At 34.1% G+C, this 14467-nt stretch overlaps 1 protein-coding gene across 1 annotated transcript; it reads left to right on the top strand.

Moving 5' to 3' along the window:
• Positions 1–674: 674 nt before the first annotated feature.
• Positions 675–4819, top strand: LOC114397462. Its single transcript, XM_028359496.1, has 3 exons — positions 675–1177; positions 1963–3677; positions 4355–4819. Exons 1-3 carry the CDS (start codon positions 848–850, stop codon positions 4497–4499), a joined length of 2190 nt encoding a protein of 729 aa, XP_028215297.1. The 5' UTR covers positions 675–847; the 3' UTR covers positions 4500–4819.
• Positions 4820–14467: the final 9648 nt, after the last annotated feature.

The raw sequence follows: 14467 nt of genomic DNA, 5'->3' as shown, positions 1-14467 counted from the left end.
TTCAATTATATGATAGATAGTATGAAAAGTACTTACGTTATCAATATATTCTAAATAAATTCTTAATTTTATCAAAAATAATATTTTGTTGGTTATTTCTTGAAATGTTAGAATTATAATTATTAAATAAGTTATTTAAAATAGCTCTAGAATTATTTTAAGTGAGAAAGATAAACAACATGGCTGTAACTTCTAAGATTCTTTTTTTTTGGGTGGAGAGTTGTAACTTGTAAGATTGTCAATAACAATATAGTTTTTTTTTTTTTTTTTTTTACACGTAGCAATGTAGTTCACACATATAAAACCTTTTTTTTATAATTTGAATAGGAATAGATAATAAATTGGTTAACATTCATTCAGTTACTTCTTTTTATTTTTCTACAAATGAAATATAAGCTTTTGGTTCCACCATTATGATATCCTCACATGATAAAATTAGCTGTCAACCCACTAATCATAAATATTCTTTCATCTCTCTAATATTCTTTTATCTTAAAATGATGTATTTTACTTTCACATAACCCATATCAAGTTTGCACTTTCTAACAGCTTCCATCAACCACGTACATTTAGTTAAATTCATTTCAAAGAAATAATCATTTGTTTCATTAACTTAGTAAAAAAAAAAAAAAAAAGCTTTTGAAAAAAATCCATTCTTTATTATGAATTGATTCACTCCTCTTAGCAAACGGCACCGTTTCATGCAACCCTCTAGTTCCGTTCTTCTGTAAACCAAACCAAACCGATCTAACAACATCCTTCCTCCCTACACTCGCTTAACCACTGAATCTCGAAGAAGAAGAAGAAGAAGAGAGAGAGAGAGACACTGCGATTCAAAATCCTAACAATGGCGTTCGAGATGCCATTGGATCAGATAAAGCACCTCCGAACTCTTCTCCGCAGAGAGGCCAATCTCTCGTGGTACGAGCCCGAGAAGGAGGAAAATCTCGCGCTCCCGAAGCTCCCTTCCGTCGCCGAAACCATCGCGAAGCTCGATTCCTCGCCGAACTACCTCCGCTGCAAGAATTGCAATGGCAGACTCATCCGCGACTTGCAATCTTCCGTCTGCGTTTTTTGCGGCACGAATCCCCAGAACGACCTCCCTCCCGAACCCTTCAAATTCAAGAGCACCATTGGATATCGGTGGCTGCTCGAGTCGCTTCAACTCGATGGATCGGTAATATCAATATCATCGCTTTCTCTACTAAAAAAATGATTTTTTTTTTTTGCTGATTTAGTCATTTTTTTATTATTGACAAATGTTAGTTTTGTCAGAAATGTCAGTTAGGGGAATTCGAACCCATAACCTCTCCCCCCTCCTCATTTCACCTTTCCCCAACCACTGGGCTAACCTTATATCTCCTACTGATTCAGTCTTAATGCTGGAAATTGGAAACTATTGGTGTTACTTTGATGTAAATGTTATGCATTTTTCCTTTGTTTATAATGCAAAGAGGAAAGAAAAGTAGATAAAATGATAGTTTGTTTTGTTACGCTAATGATTATTTTTTAGATAAATCTTAGATGGAGTTCTTTAGGTGCTGTTTTCCAATTAGAATTGGAACTTTACCTTGATAATCTACTAATGAATGTTTACATTGAATGTTAGCATAGGTTTTTAAGGTGAAACTCCAATTCTGATGGTAGAATAATACCAAAAGCACCTGTGGAACTGGATCTAAGTTCTGTCCCTATTTTTAGGAAAAATCTTAGATGAACTTCCTTAGGTGCTTTTGGTATTTTTCTCCAATCAAAATTGGAGTTTTACCATGGTAACTTGCGTAATAAAGGTTTGTATTAAAGGTGATCATATGTTATCAAGGCAAAACTCCAATTTTAATTCAAGAACAGCACCAAAAGCACTTAAGAAACTATGTCCAAGTTTTGTCTTTTATTTTTTTAATTAAAAAAAATTGAGGTTTGATGTATTGCTGTGTTAACTCTGTGCACATTGTTTTTCAGGAGATGGTGGCACCAGTAGTGAATGAAAATGAATGGAACAGGGGGAGGAGTGAATCGAAAGATGAGATTCCCTTATCTGAACTGCTAGATTTGGAAATTAGATGGCCTTCTGAGGCTGAGAGAGTTCAGACAAGTACTTCGGATCCGGCCGTGTTTCAGGGGAAGAGTTCATTGAATTTGGCTGGAGTTGATCTTGATAGTTTTTTTGACCGTAGGGAATCTGATTCTGATATGTTTGAACAGAACTTGGCTTCTGAAAGACAAGTTGGTGGTGCTTCAGATAAGAGTTTGCAGGCTAGTGAAAATCTTAGTTTGTTTCAGAATGTCCAAGCTTCGGAAGTAGATGCAGGGTCTGTGGAAAATCAGAGTGGTAATTCATTTTCCAGTTGGGAGGCCAGCTTTACGTCTGCTAGTTCTGGTCCTGTTCATGAAGTATCCAAATCAGTTGATCATTCTAAAGTTGAATTGGATATGGCATCTGGATTCTCAAAACATTCTGTTGGTGTAAACAAGAATGATGATTTCAATCTTTCAGCATCCACAGAAGACGATTATTTTCAGGGTGATGGATGGAGTACTTCCAATTCAGAGGTACATTGCCAGACTGGGAAATCAGAATCAACCATGGATATTAGTGGTACAAAAACAGCAGAAAGTGCTAATGGTTCAAGTAGAAATCTTGACTGGATGCAAGATGATCTATGGCAAGGGAGTGATAACAAGACAACTGATACTGTGGCTACTGCTGAAGATAAAGATTCATTTGATGAATGGAATGATTTTACTGGCTCAGGTAGCACACAAGATCCTTCTAGTACTATTTCCAATTCAAAGACTAATGCCCAGACTGGAAATGTTGGATATTCTGTTGATTTTAATGTTACAAAAACATTAAAGGATGCTAATAGCTCTTCTAACAAGGATTTTGACTGGATGCAAGATCAGTGGCAAGATAACAATAACAAGACAACAAATACCATCAGTGCTAATGAAGCTGCTGACTCATTTGATGCATGGAATGATTTCACTGGCTCAGCCAATACACAACATTCGTACTTTGGTTTATCCAACTCAGAGATAACTGGCCAGGCTGGTAAATGTCAATTTACCCAGGACCATAATGATATGAAAACAACTGAAAGTGCTACTGGTTCTTCGAGTAATTTTGACTGGATGCAAGATAACCAATTGCAGGGGAGCGATAACAAGGCAACTGGTATTGCAACTACTAATGAAGTAGCTGATGAATTTGATGCATGGAATGATTTTACTGGCTCAGCTATTTCACAAAATCCTTCCAGTGGTGTTTCCAACTCTGCGATTACAGCCCAGACTGGGAAGTCAGAAATTACTGCTGATCTTAATGACATGAAAACAGAAGAGGGTACTAATGCTTCTTCTCACATAAGTTTTGACTGGATGCAAGATGACCAATGGCAAGTCAGCAATAGTAAAACAAATGATACCAGGACTACTAATGATATTGATTCATTTGATCTTTGGAATGACTTTACTAGCTTGGCCAGTACACAAGACCATTCCAACAATGTTTTGAAGCAAACAGTAAATTCTGCAGAAAAGACCTCTGAAACAAATTTACTCAGTTCGTCAAACAGCTCACATGATAAAGATTTTAGTGGGTTTTCACAGCATGATCTATTTTCAGGACAGTTTGGTAGTTCATTGAGTTCTTTTCCAGCTACTTCTTCCAACAGGTGACTTGATATTATGCTGGTTGCATTTTTTTAACATAAGTATGCATAGTTCAATTTGACCACTTTTGGAGTACCAGGTGGACTTGAGTGTATATCCAACACCTTTAGGAGTTTGAGTTCAATCATTCAGTTTACATTTAGTGCTAATTGTATAATCCAACTAAAGGGATGTCTATACAGTTGAAATACTTAAAGGAAATTGATGCATCTAGGTAATAACCAACATAACTTGCTAATAGAAAGGTTGGCCAAGGGTATCTGCTGTACACAAGGGTTCTGTTGGATGGCCATGTTGAACGGGGAAATGATTGATGGCATAATTCTTAGCTTTGCATGTTATGACTTGAAAAGGATATGCCTCTCACAAGGGAATGGGAGAAAAAATGTGAGAAGGAACAAACTAGTGCGTTGTTCTATTTATATTAATCTTTTATTAGAAGTACAATGTTCAAACATCATTCTCCTTCCTAGGTAACTACTTTTTACACTTCTACCTTGAAAGCACTGGAGACTTGGAAGTTCTTCATCCTTTAAATCACTGTATAGGCAATGCATTTTACGATTTTATGCTCTGGTTAATTGATGTGGGTTTTGGACATTCTTCAAAGTAACATTAGACCTTGATTGACATTTTGTATTTTCAAAATAGAAATTTATGCCATCTGTTGCATGTTCAGGGTGGCTGAAGTGGATATCACGAGAGGAAACTCTGGAGATGTTTCCACTGCAGTAGGGTCAAAAGATGACGTAGAGATGTTGATGTCACAGATGCATGATCTCTCCTTTATGCTTGAGAATAATCTTTCAATTCCCCCAAAGTAAGATGGAACTACACTATTTTCTAGTAACCCATCCATTTATTCTATAGCCTATTATGATTACTTATGTAATCTGTAGCATAGCCCCCCGTCTATGTATTTGTTCTTTGATGAATGGATAGGGAATAATATGGCTTTCATCTACAGTTGTAATTTCCACTTTTCCCTTGATCATTTATTTTGGGTGCAAGCAATTCCCTAAATTAGTTTTTTTATTGTAGATCAAGCATGTTGCTATGTCGGTTTTGTAGAATGCTACTACTGTATATTAGCTAGCAGTTTATGCTGGGGAGATGAATATGATTATGATTTTTTGTAAGGTCCGATTTGAGAGCTGCCTTTAGTTTTGTTGTGTTGAGACTTTTCAGACATTACCAGCTCCACTGCCAACTAATCTGCAGTAGATGCATCACTTATAAATCAGTGAATTTTGCCCTTGTGAGCTTTAAAACAAATGGTGCAGAAACTTTTTAGTGGAAATTGTCTCTTTTTTTCTTCTTACATTTTTAATAGGTTTAATTGTAATTTTGGTTCCCCTGGTTTTATAAATCAGTGAATTTGGTTTTCCTGAAATTTAATTGAGACATTTGGTCTACTTAATTTTGAAAAATTGTGATTTTGGTTACTATGTCAAATTGCATCCGTCTTTAAAGTTTTAATGTTGACCAATTAATTGCTGAGTTGGCACACTTATGTTTTGTTTATTAACTATTAACTATAATTAATGAAGTTATTAAGATAAGGACAAATAACCATTTTTGTTCCTCAATGTATAATTGGCTAACAAATGCGTCATTAAAAGATAAAAATATAAAATTTAGTCTCTGAAAGTATAAAAAGTGCGACAAATATATCTTGTTGCTAACTTTTGTTCGTCACCGTTAATAAAATAACTTATGTGGCACGGAAGGACAAATTCGTCACTAAAATGATTGCCAAGGTGGATTACCAACATAGGAGCATATTTTTCATAATATTTTTTTGACTTTTCGTCTTCTTACTCCATTGATAAATATATCTCTAAAAGATGAAAATACAAAATTTAGTTCCCGAACGTATAAGAAGTGCGACAAATATGTCAGGACGTTAATAATGAATTGTATCGGAGAGAAGCTATGGAAAAAAGAATTAAAAAATAGTAAAATACAGCTTAAGATTTAAACTCTTATACTTTGATTATCTATCTATTTATCCATCTATCAAATTGTTAATTAGTTTTTTAATTAATCAATATAACTACTTATTTTCCAAAATAAAATAAAATTCTTTAGTTTTATGATATAAAAAAATTGAGTTACCATTTAAAAAAATGAAAGTCTTTTATTTTTTTGAAATTTTTTGTTTCTTCAATTAATTATTAATCTTTATTATGTATTCTGCCATAGTATGTCAAATGAAATGCAAGGTCGCTGTAGTCCTTAAATCAACGAGAGATACAACTCTACGTCCCAAAGGCAAAGACTAAACCTCTGTATTAGTTTTTTTTTTTTAAGTTAATCTCTGTATTAGTTTGAGCATTATTGTATTTTTTTTCATTTAAATTTATTTGGGTTCTTTATTTATTAGTAACTGTTTTCATTTCATTCATATTATGTATAATAAGTGTTGTCTGCACATAAGGTTTATTCAAGGAATTCTTTCATATTTGAGGTATATATATGTTTTATTGATTAAAGAAAAAGACTTATAATTCCATTTTAACTTTATCTAGTTTAAATTTTGTGAGATATTTTTATAAAAAAATAGTTGATCAAATTCTTTTTTTAAAATAAATAAATAAATAAAATTGGTCGCACGGTCGATTGTGTTTTTTCTATTCAAAACTCTCGAAATATTATTTTCAATCTAAATATGAGGGCACTTAAGTTGGAATTGTGATATGGAATAATTTTAAAGATTAAAAGTGAGAAATTTAGTAGAAATTTGATAAAATTATAAGATATAAGATAATTTTTTTTAACAACAAAGATTAAGGTTTGACAAGGAAATCAAAATAATAAAAATATATATATTAAAAGGAAATTTAAAAAATATATTGCATAAATACTAAACAAATAACATCAGTAGATAATAATAATAATAAGTCACAATCTATTATTAACGTCGAGATATATTTGTCGCACGTTTTATATTTTCAAAGACTAAATTTTGCATTTTCATCTGACGCATTTGTCAGCGGAAGACGAAAAATAAAAAAAATATTATGAAAAATATGTCCTTATACTGGCCATCCTTGTTGACATTCATTTCAGTGACAAATTTGTCCCTTTGTGCGTAGGCTATTTTATTAAGATATATTTGTCGCACTTCTAAATTTTATATTTTCATCCTTCAGGGACACATTTATCACCGAATTACACATTGATAGACTAAAATGACTATTTAGCCTTAAGATAATTATAAATCTATTAAAAACCAAAAATTATGTTCTTCCTCATCCTGTAACCTTTTTCTGCCGAAACCAACAACCCTCATTCTCTTTCTCGACCAAACCATGCAAAAATCTAAAACCCAAAAAATGAAGAACGCTACATATTCAGATTGCCGAACACAGCCAAAACACGTCAAAAAATAAAAGGCATTGAGCAGGGAAGTGGTGGATAATAGGTGGAGTTCCAATGACAATCCAAGAATTAGTTGCTGGCATAGGACGAAAGCATCATGCTTGAATTTGCAATTTTAGATCTTGTAATGAATGCTGAGAAGAAACCAATACTCCACCAATCACACAAAACTTCTAATGTAATCAAAATTAAATTAAAAGTATCAAAATCTAATCTCAACATAAGATTATAAACCAACAATTAACAACAAAAAAGCTGAGATCCGAAAACAGTTTGAAACAAAAATCGCCCGCATACTCTCAAATAAACTCGTGGGAGCTGAGGTGCGATAGGATCGGAGGGAGGAGACTCACAGGTGACCCTCGTTGGAGAAGTTATTATTAGACATATCTAGACAGTAAGTAGAGGCGGGAAACACCGTGTAGTGATGGTCAACGGAGAATCGTTACGAGACGAACTTCAGGACATGTGTACCCATGGAAGCTATAAGGTTAGCGGAAGAGGGGTTTTGGGAAGATGAATCTGATGTGCATATCCATTAAACATTTTTAGTTTTTAATTAATTTATAATTAAGTTAATAACTTTACTAATGATAATTATTTGTTAATAAACACAATATAAGTGTGCCACCACCTAAGTAATCATCCATCCACGTTTATAAACTAACGGTTAACAAATGCAATTTGACGAAATAACCAAAACTGTAACTTTTCAAAACTAGAGAAACCGAATGTCTATTAAATTTCAAGAGAATTAATATCGTTGATTTATAAAAGTTGGAAAAACAAAATTTTAATTTAACCTTTTTTATAATATAAAGTAATTTTAAATAATTGCATAATCACCTACTTGAGTCTTTGTTTTTTTTTTTCCACAGAGTCTGATTCACCATGGGTTTAATCTGAGGAACTAGGTTATAAGTGGACCAGATTAGATTTCCAAAATAACAATTTTTCTGTCCAATCTGATTTAAATATGTGGTGGATTTGGTATGGCCATATGGGTGTAGACTTGGAATTTGGGTTATCTTGTAGTGGATTGATTATAAATTGGAAGGGTGTTACTTGGTGCACCCAGCATTTTTGCTGGGGCACCCAACACCTGTGATAAAATGATAAAATTGTCCTTCACCCTAATATTATAAAAACTCCTAGTTTTTTGTCTGTACAGCGCGATTCCCTCTCCTCCTACGGTCGCTTCTTCATCTTCCTCTTCCTTTGTCATATTTGTTCTTCGTCTTCCTCTTCCTCTGTTGGTGCTTGTTGCTTGTTCCTCTTCCTCTGTTGGTGGTTGTTCCTCTTCCTTTGTCACCGTTGGTGCTTGTTCAACTTCATCTTCCTCTATCACCATTGGTGCTTTTTCAACTTTGTCTTCCATTGCGCACCTCTTCGTCTTCCAGGTAAATGGTCCCTTCTTGTTCAATGAGATTTTTGCTTGTTCCTCTTCCGCTGTTCAATGATTTTTTTGCTATTATGCTTGTTTGTAATTGGTTTTGGGTGGTTGTTGTTGTTGGTGTTTTGTTTTTTAAGCTTTGCCGGAAAAAAATCGCATTTTGCAGAAAAAAAATCCATACAGATCAATACTTTGTATGGGTCATACAGATCAGTAATCCATATGAATCATACGGATCAGTGATCCATATGGGTCATACGAATCAGTGATCCATATGGGTCATACGGAATACCAATCCGTATGACCCATACGGATTTTTATGAGTTTTTTTTTTTTGTAAAAGTTAATTGATTTTTTTAAAAAAACTATTTTATTCACCTGATCCGTGTGGTTTTTTTTAAAAAATATTTTTTAAAAAAATTTATTTTTGTTCAAATTTATTTTTTGTCGCAATTTTGTTGTAAAAGCTGTTATATATTTTAAAAAAATTTATTTTAGTTATTTATAAAAACTTAATTAGCGATACTGCCATACGGATCAGTGATCTGTATGGTTCATACGGATTGACAATCATATGAACCATATGGTATTTTTTTGGATTTTTTTTAAAATTAAAAAAATACTGAATATTTTTTTTAAAAAAAAACTTACGGTATTTTTATTTTAAAAAAAAATTTAAAAATAAATTTTTTAATTTAATTTTGTTGCATTTTCTTGTAGTTATTTTGAAATATTTTTTATTTTAGTGATTTTGTTCAAAAAATTTAGTGTAATTATTTTTTAGTGTATTGTAATCATTTGTGAAATTTAATCATTATTGAAATTTCATTATGTATGGACCTATTTGGTTACGTTTGTTGATTATTTTTCTTTAGTCTCCATTTTTTTTATATAATTTGGCTAGTTTTTTTATTTAATTATGTTTGGTAATATATATTACATTTGATTAGATTAGATTAGATTTCCCATATGAAGAGTAAGATTAGATTACATAAGATTTCCAAAACTAAGACTATATTTAAATTAATTAAAATTTTTTAGTTATAAAAATAATTGAATTGAAAATTATAAATAATTTTTATTATAAAAAATATTGAAACAAATATTTTAATTGTATAACAAATTTGTAAGTTATAAAAAATGATTGAAATCAATTATTAAAATCTAGGCCATTGAATATAAAAAATAGGATAATTATTATGCAGATAATGGTTAGAACTAGATGTCTTGGTCGGACTTTAGGCCGAGCAATAGGAAAAGTGTTGGGGAGGAGAGACGAGAGTGACGATGATGCCCCCAGCAGCGAAGGCCTACTGCATCAGCTCGTAGATAGCGACAACAACAGGTTGTTGTTGAGGACCCTCCTACGGCTGCGGAGGAATTGATCGACGACCAGACAGAAGCACCTGTTGAAAAAGGTGTTACTGATGTTGGGGGTTTTCCAGGCGGATCCCATGACACGTCAGTTCTCAAGAATTTTGAAAATCACATTGCTTTGAGAGTGTGGAATGGAAAGGTATGTAATTTTTAAAAAACATAAAGAACATAGTTTAGTAGTTAATAATTTTTTTACATCATCAATATTATTGTTTGCAGGAATGTCCTAAGTTAAAGTTATCTTCCCATGGAAGGAAGATGACTAAGTTCGAGAGACCTGCTCCAGAGATTGAAGGTCTTGTGGCGGCCAGTGGACTAAGTCCTTTGATCGCTTGTTCCTTAGATACGGGCAATCGGGGACTAATGTCTGCTTTTATGGAACACTGGCATAAGAAAACTAAAAGTTTCCATTTGTCCGTCGGAGAGGTGACTATCACCTTGGATGATGTTGCGTCGTTGCTACATTTTCCTATTGTAGAGGCATTCCATAGCTTCAAGCTACTTCATGTCGATGACGCTGTCGAAATGTTGGTGGAATTGCTCGAGGTCAGCGCTGCAGAGGTGAGAGCTGAGACGATTCAGTGTCATGGCTCTTCTGTTTGACTATCGTGGCTGCACGACATGTATGAGCTGAAGATCGAGGCATGTGATTGGATCGTAGTAGCACGAGCATATTTGTTGCATCTGCTTGGATGCACAATCTTTGTTAACAAGAGTGCCACACACGTGCACGTGGTATTCTTGGATGCACTGTGTGACTTGACGCAGAGTGGACGTTACGCTTGGGGCACTGCTGCACTTGTGCACATGTATGATAATTTAAATGACGCGTCCAAGAGCACCGTGAGGCAGCTTGCAGGATATATCACTTTATTACAGGTTAGTTAAGATGTTACGAATTTTTTTCATTGAAGTTGATTATTATATGTTATCTTGTATTTAAATGAATATGTTTGCAAAATATATTTAGTGTTGGATCTATGAACATTTTTCGTCTTTTGGTTTCGTTGTTCCTGCCGAGAATTATGATGAGAGGAGATCACGTGCATGTCGATGGACCTCTGGCAAGGCACTGCCCCCTGACACCTGATGCGGTGTGCTAGATTCCGTACGGTGACCGTTGTTCATTCAGAGAATTTGAGGTCATCTCATTATTTTCCGGCCATCTTAGATGGGGTCCCTTGACGGTTATTCACCGACCGGAAAGGGTTGTACGACAGTTCAACTACATCCAGACTATTCCACCACATCCTGCTGCGTCTTCGCTCTCTGTTGCAGAAATTGATGATAAATGGATGCAGTTTGGTGAGTACATTGCACCTGTAGGGCAATTATGTGCAGTGACTGACCACTGTTCGCCAAATTACATAGATTGGTTTTACATGATCTCGCACCCATTCATGAGTCTGGCACAGCCAGGGAATCCTCTTAGAGTTCCACCGGTTCAACAATATGAAGAATTTGTTGAACCAGATATCAACAACCAATGCCGACAGCAGTACCTAATGAGGTAGACGTTGATGTGCATAATCTTCAACATGCAGTGGTAATATTTTTTTTTGGTTTTTTTGTTTGTTGCTTTCTTTAGTATTTGATTGCTAACAATTGTTATGTTTGTTTTATTTCACTTGCTAGGATAACTTTGTAGCAATTTCTAATAAGTTGGACAGGTGACTGAACCTGAGGATCTTGACCGAAGGAACAAAAACCTATACTGTTGTTGAAGAATGTGTGGGCATCGCAAGACGCTACATTGGCCAACCAACTGTAGGTCACAGATTGAGGTGTTGGCAGCGTACGAACGATCATTGAAGTTGTTTTATTTTTGCATTGTATATTTTTGGTTTATAATTTTTGGATACTTTATTTATTTGGTATATTTATTTATGGACAGTGACAATTGCTTATTTATTTGGAATAATTTTAATTTTGTGGATAATTTATTTATTTGGTTCATTTGGTTAATTTTTAATTTTAATCATTATGTGATATAAATTGTTGTGATTCGTTTATCCTTAATTAGCCGTTAATGTTGCATTAAGAAATAAATTAATTGGTGCAACTAAAATAAATTACGCATGTATGATACATCGTTGTCAGACTTGACAACACATTGTGAAATACATGCATATTTTTAAAAGCAATACATGTCTAATGCAAGATAAAGTGTGACACGACATTGTTGTAGTTGACAACACAAACACAAATCTGCACGAGTCTCTATTTTTTTAAAAAAATTGAAGCAGTGTTAGTGATAACCATCTATATATATCACACATGCCAACAATCTAAAAAATCACACATTCTCTCCTAAACCAACTTGACAAACACATTATGTCCCAAACCAACTTGACAAACCAATTTTTACAACAAAGTATGACTTTTTTGGGAGAAACAAGCAGTCAGACGATTGTGAATTCCTGATTGGCTTTTATTTTTCCAAATGGATCAATTATTCACAACGAAACTGGTGTTTATTTCCAAAGTTCCACTCCAATACCCATTCGAGTACCTAACGCTTGTGATTTTGAAACGCTAAAAATCAGATTGCACAATAGCCTTCAGCTAACCGACAAACAATATTTGGATGAAATTTACTACCGGTAGACATTCACAGATACAGGTAACCAATTTCGCTTTCAATGTATGCAATTGAAAAATGATGATGTTAAGACAATGTTAATGTGTAATCATCAATTTTTGTGTGTTGGCCGATTGAGTTATTATGCACCATTGGTAGAACACTAGATGATATATTAAACTTACTTCAAACCAATATGACCCCTACTCATGATGCCCTACTATATTACAACAGGAGGTGGAACATGCCACGCCAACACGACTTTGTCAGTTACTCATTCACAGGAAAAAATCCAAAAAAGTTTGACATTCCTTCCGGATGTATCATCGATGAACTGAAGGATTTGATCAAACAAGTTGCACCTCAAGGGATTCCCCTTTATGGTATTCATGAATCACAAATGGTAAGATGATTATTTTTTCGACAACCAAGTCACTATGAGTATTCAGACAAAGTTATCAAATTTGAAATTATTGAGCTGAAAACTAATGATGAGGTGTTAAAGGTCTTAGTACAGTCTAACTACTGGAAACAATTTGGGCCAATAGAAATTTTAGCTGTTTTTAGAAAACAAGTAATGGAAATGGAAGACGACTTGTCTCAGTCACAACATGATTCAATGCAAAATTAGTATTACTTAATTGTACTTTTTCATGCAATTTTTATTTGTTTCCACTATGTTGAAGTTAATGTAATGTTTGAATTTGTGTCCATTAGCGAATGAAACCGTATGATTATTATTTTCAAAGCTTTTAATTATTTTCTAGCTTTTAAAAATGATGACTGAAAGCAAAATTCTGAATGTCAACAAAATAATAATTTACACAAACGTCAATGGTAATAACATTTTATGTTCATGGTTCACCTAAATCAACAAATTCGGTTTTCAGCCTAGAAAAACTTGTGTAACGCTGCATTCTAGCTATGTAAGGAGTGGGCTTTGCCTGAGAATGATAATGTGTACTCCACAGCAACGCTACTAGTGGTAAAGGACATTGGTCTCGTAACAAAACTTGTTACATAACGACAAACAAATTGAACGTTAGATACCCAACTACAGTGTTAGCAGTTTTACTAACGTCATGATATGCAATTACCTGTACAAAATGATTTCCATACACATGACCAATGCATATTACACGATGCACAGAAGAATCTGGCGGCGGCTGACTTCTAAGAGGAAAAAATATCATGCTTTGTTTTTGTGAAAGAGAAACAATGATGACGTTGTATCGTGAAGCAATGACGTATCCCATATCCGTAATATTCACCCACTTGTCCATGGTAACCTACATGTAACAGACAACAAATAGTGGCTACTTAAAATGTTATTTTAACAAAAAATGACATAATAACAAAATTACGCACCTTAGATAAGTCGTCAACAAGTAGAGAACGCTTCAATTCCTCAAATCTCTCTATGCCACCAATCAGGTTGATGTACTCTTCGGACCAGCTAGTCAGTTCTTTATGCAGATGGTTCCGCACCAATGATCACGATTCTTCACCCATACCCAATAACGCAACTATTGCATGATAACCACAATTACCATTTGCTTTGACATCAATAATGTTTTCAATAGAATCCTGTATGCAAGGATGAAATTGATTCAACATTGAAATATTTTGTCTTTGTATTGGGTCCTCAAATGATGATGCACGAGGTTTCACTAACGAATTACTATTTTTCATAGAGTGTAACGCATCAACATGCTCCTAATAGGACGAATCGTGTTTTGTATACTTTTGTTGTTTGGTTAGCGGTTTTTTTAGAGCACCTTTGGTCTTCACCTTTTCTGGATGAGGACACATGAAGTTCATATCAGGATAAGCAATTTCTCGCAGCTTTGACTTCAAATGTATTTTACCACAAACATCGAGCTGCTCAAAGCATTTTGATATAGTTTCCATCTCCTCAGTTATGGTCACATGTGTCTCACATAACCCTTGATCTGAAAAACTAAGTTTTCGTCAAAAAATGTGGATTGTCTCCAGTGGTATGGAGCTAACAACATATTTAAACAACTCACATGCACATGGAAGACCGTGGGTACTCC

This window comes from Glycine soja, chromosome 18 (assembly GCF_004193775.1).
Source record: "Glycine soja cultivar W05 chromosome 18, ASM419377v2, whole genome shotgun sequence".
In the NCBI taxonomy this organism is placed as follows: Eukaryota; Viridiplantae; Streptophyta; class Magnoliopsida; order Fabales; family Fabaceae; genus Glycine; species Glycine soja.
This window is presented reverse-complemented; position numbering and strand designations above follow the sequence as displayed.

Coding starts and splice junctions, on each gene's coding strand:
- LOC114397462 (XM_028359496.1), top strand. CDS start 848: ATGGCGTTCGAGATGCCATTGGATCAGATAAAGCACCTCCGAACTCTT. Junction 1,178..1,962: donor CGCTTCAACTCGATGGATCG/GTAATATCAATA, acceptor ATTGTTTTTCAG/GAGATGGTGGCACCAGTAGT. Junction 3,678..4,354: donor CCAGCTACTTCTTCCAACAG/GTGACTTGATAT, acceptor TTGCATGTTCAG/GGTGGCTGAAGTGGATATCA.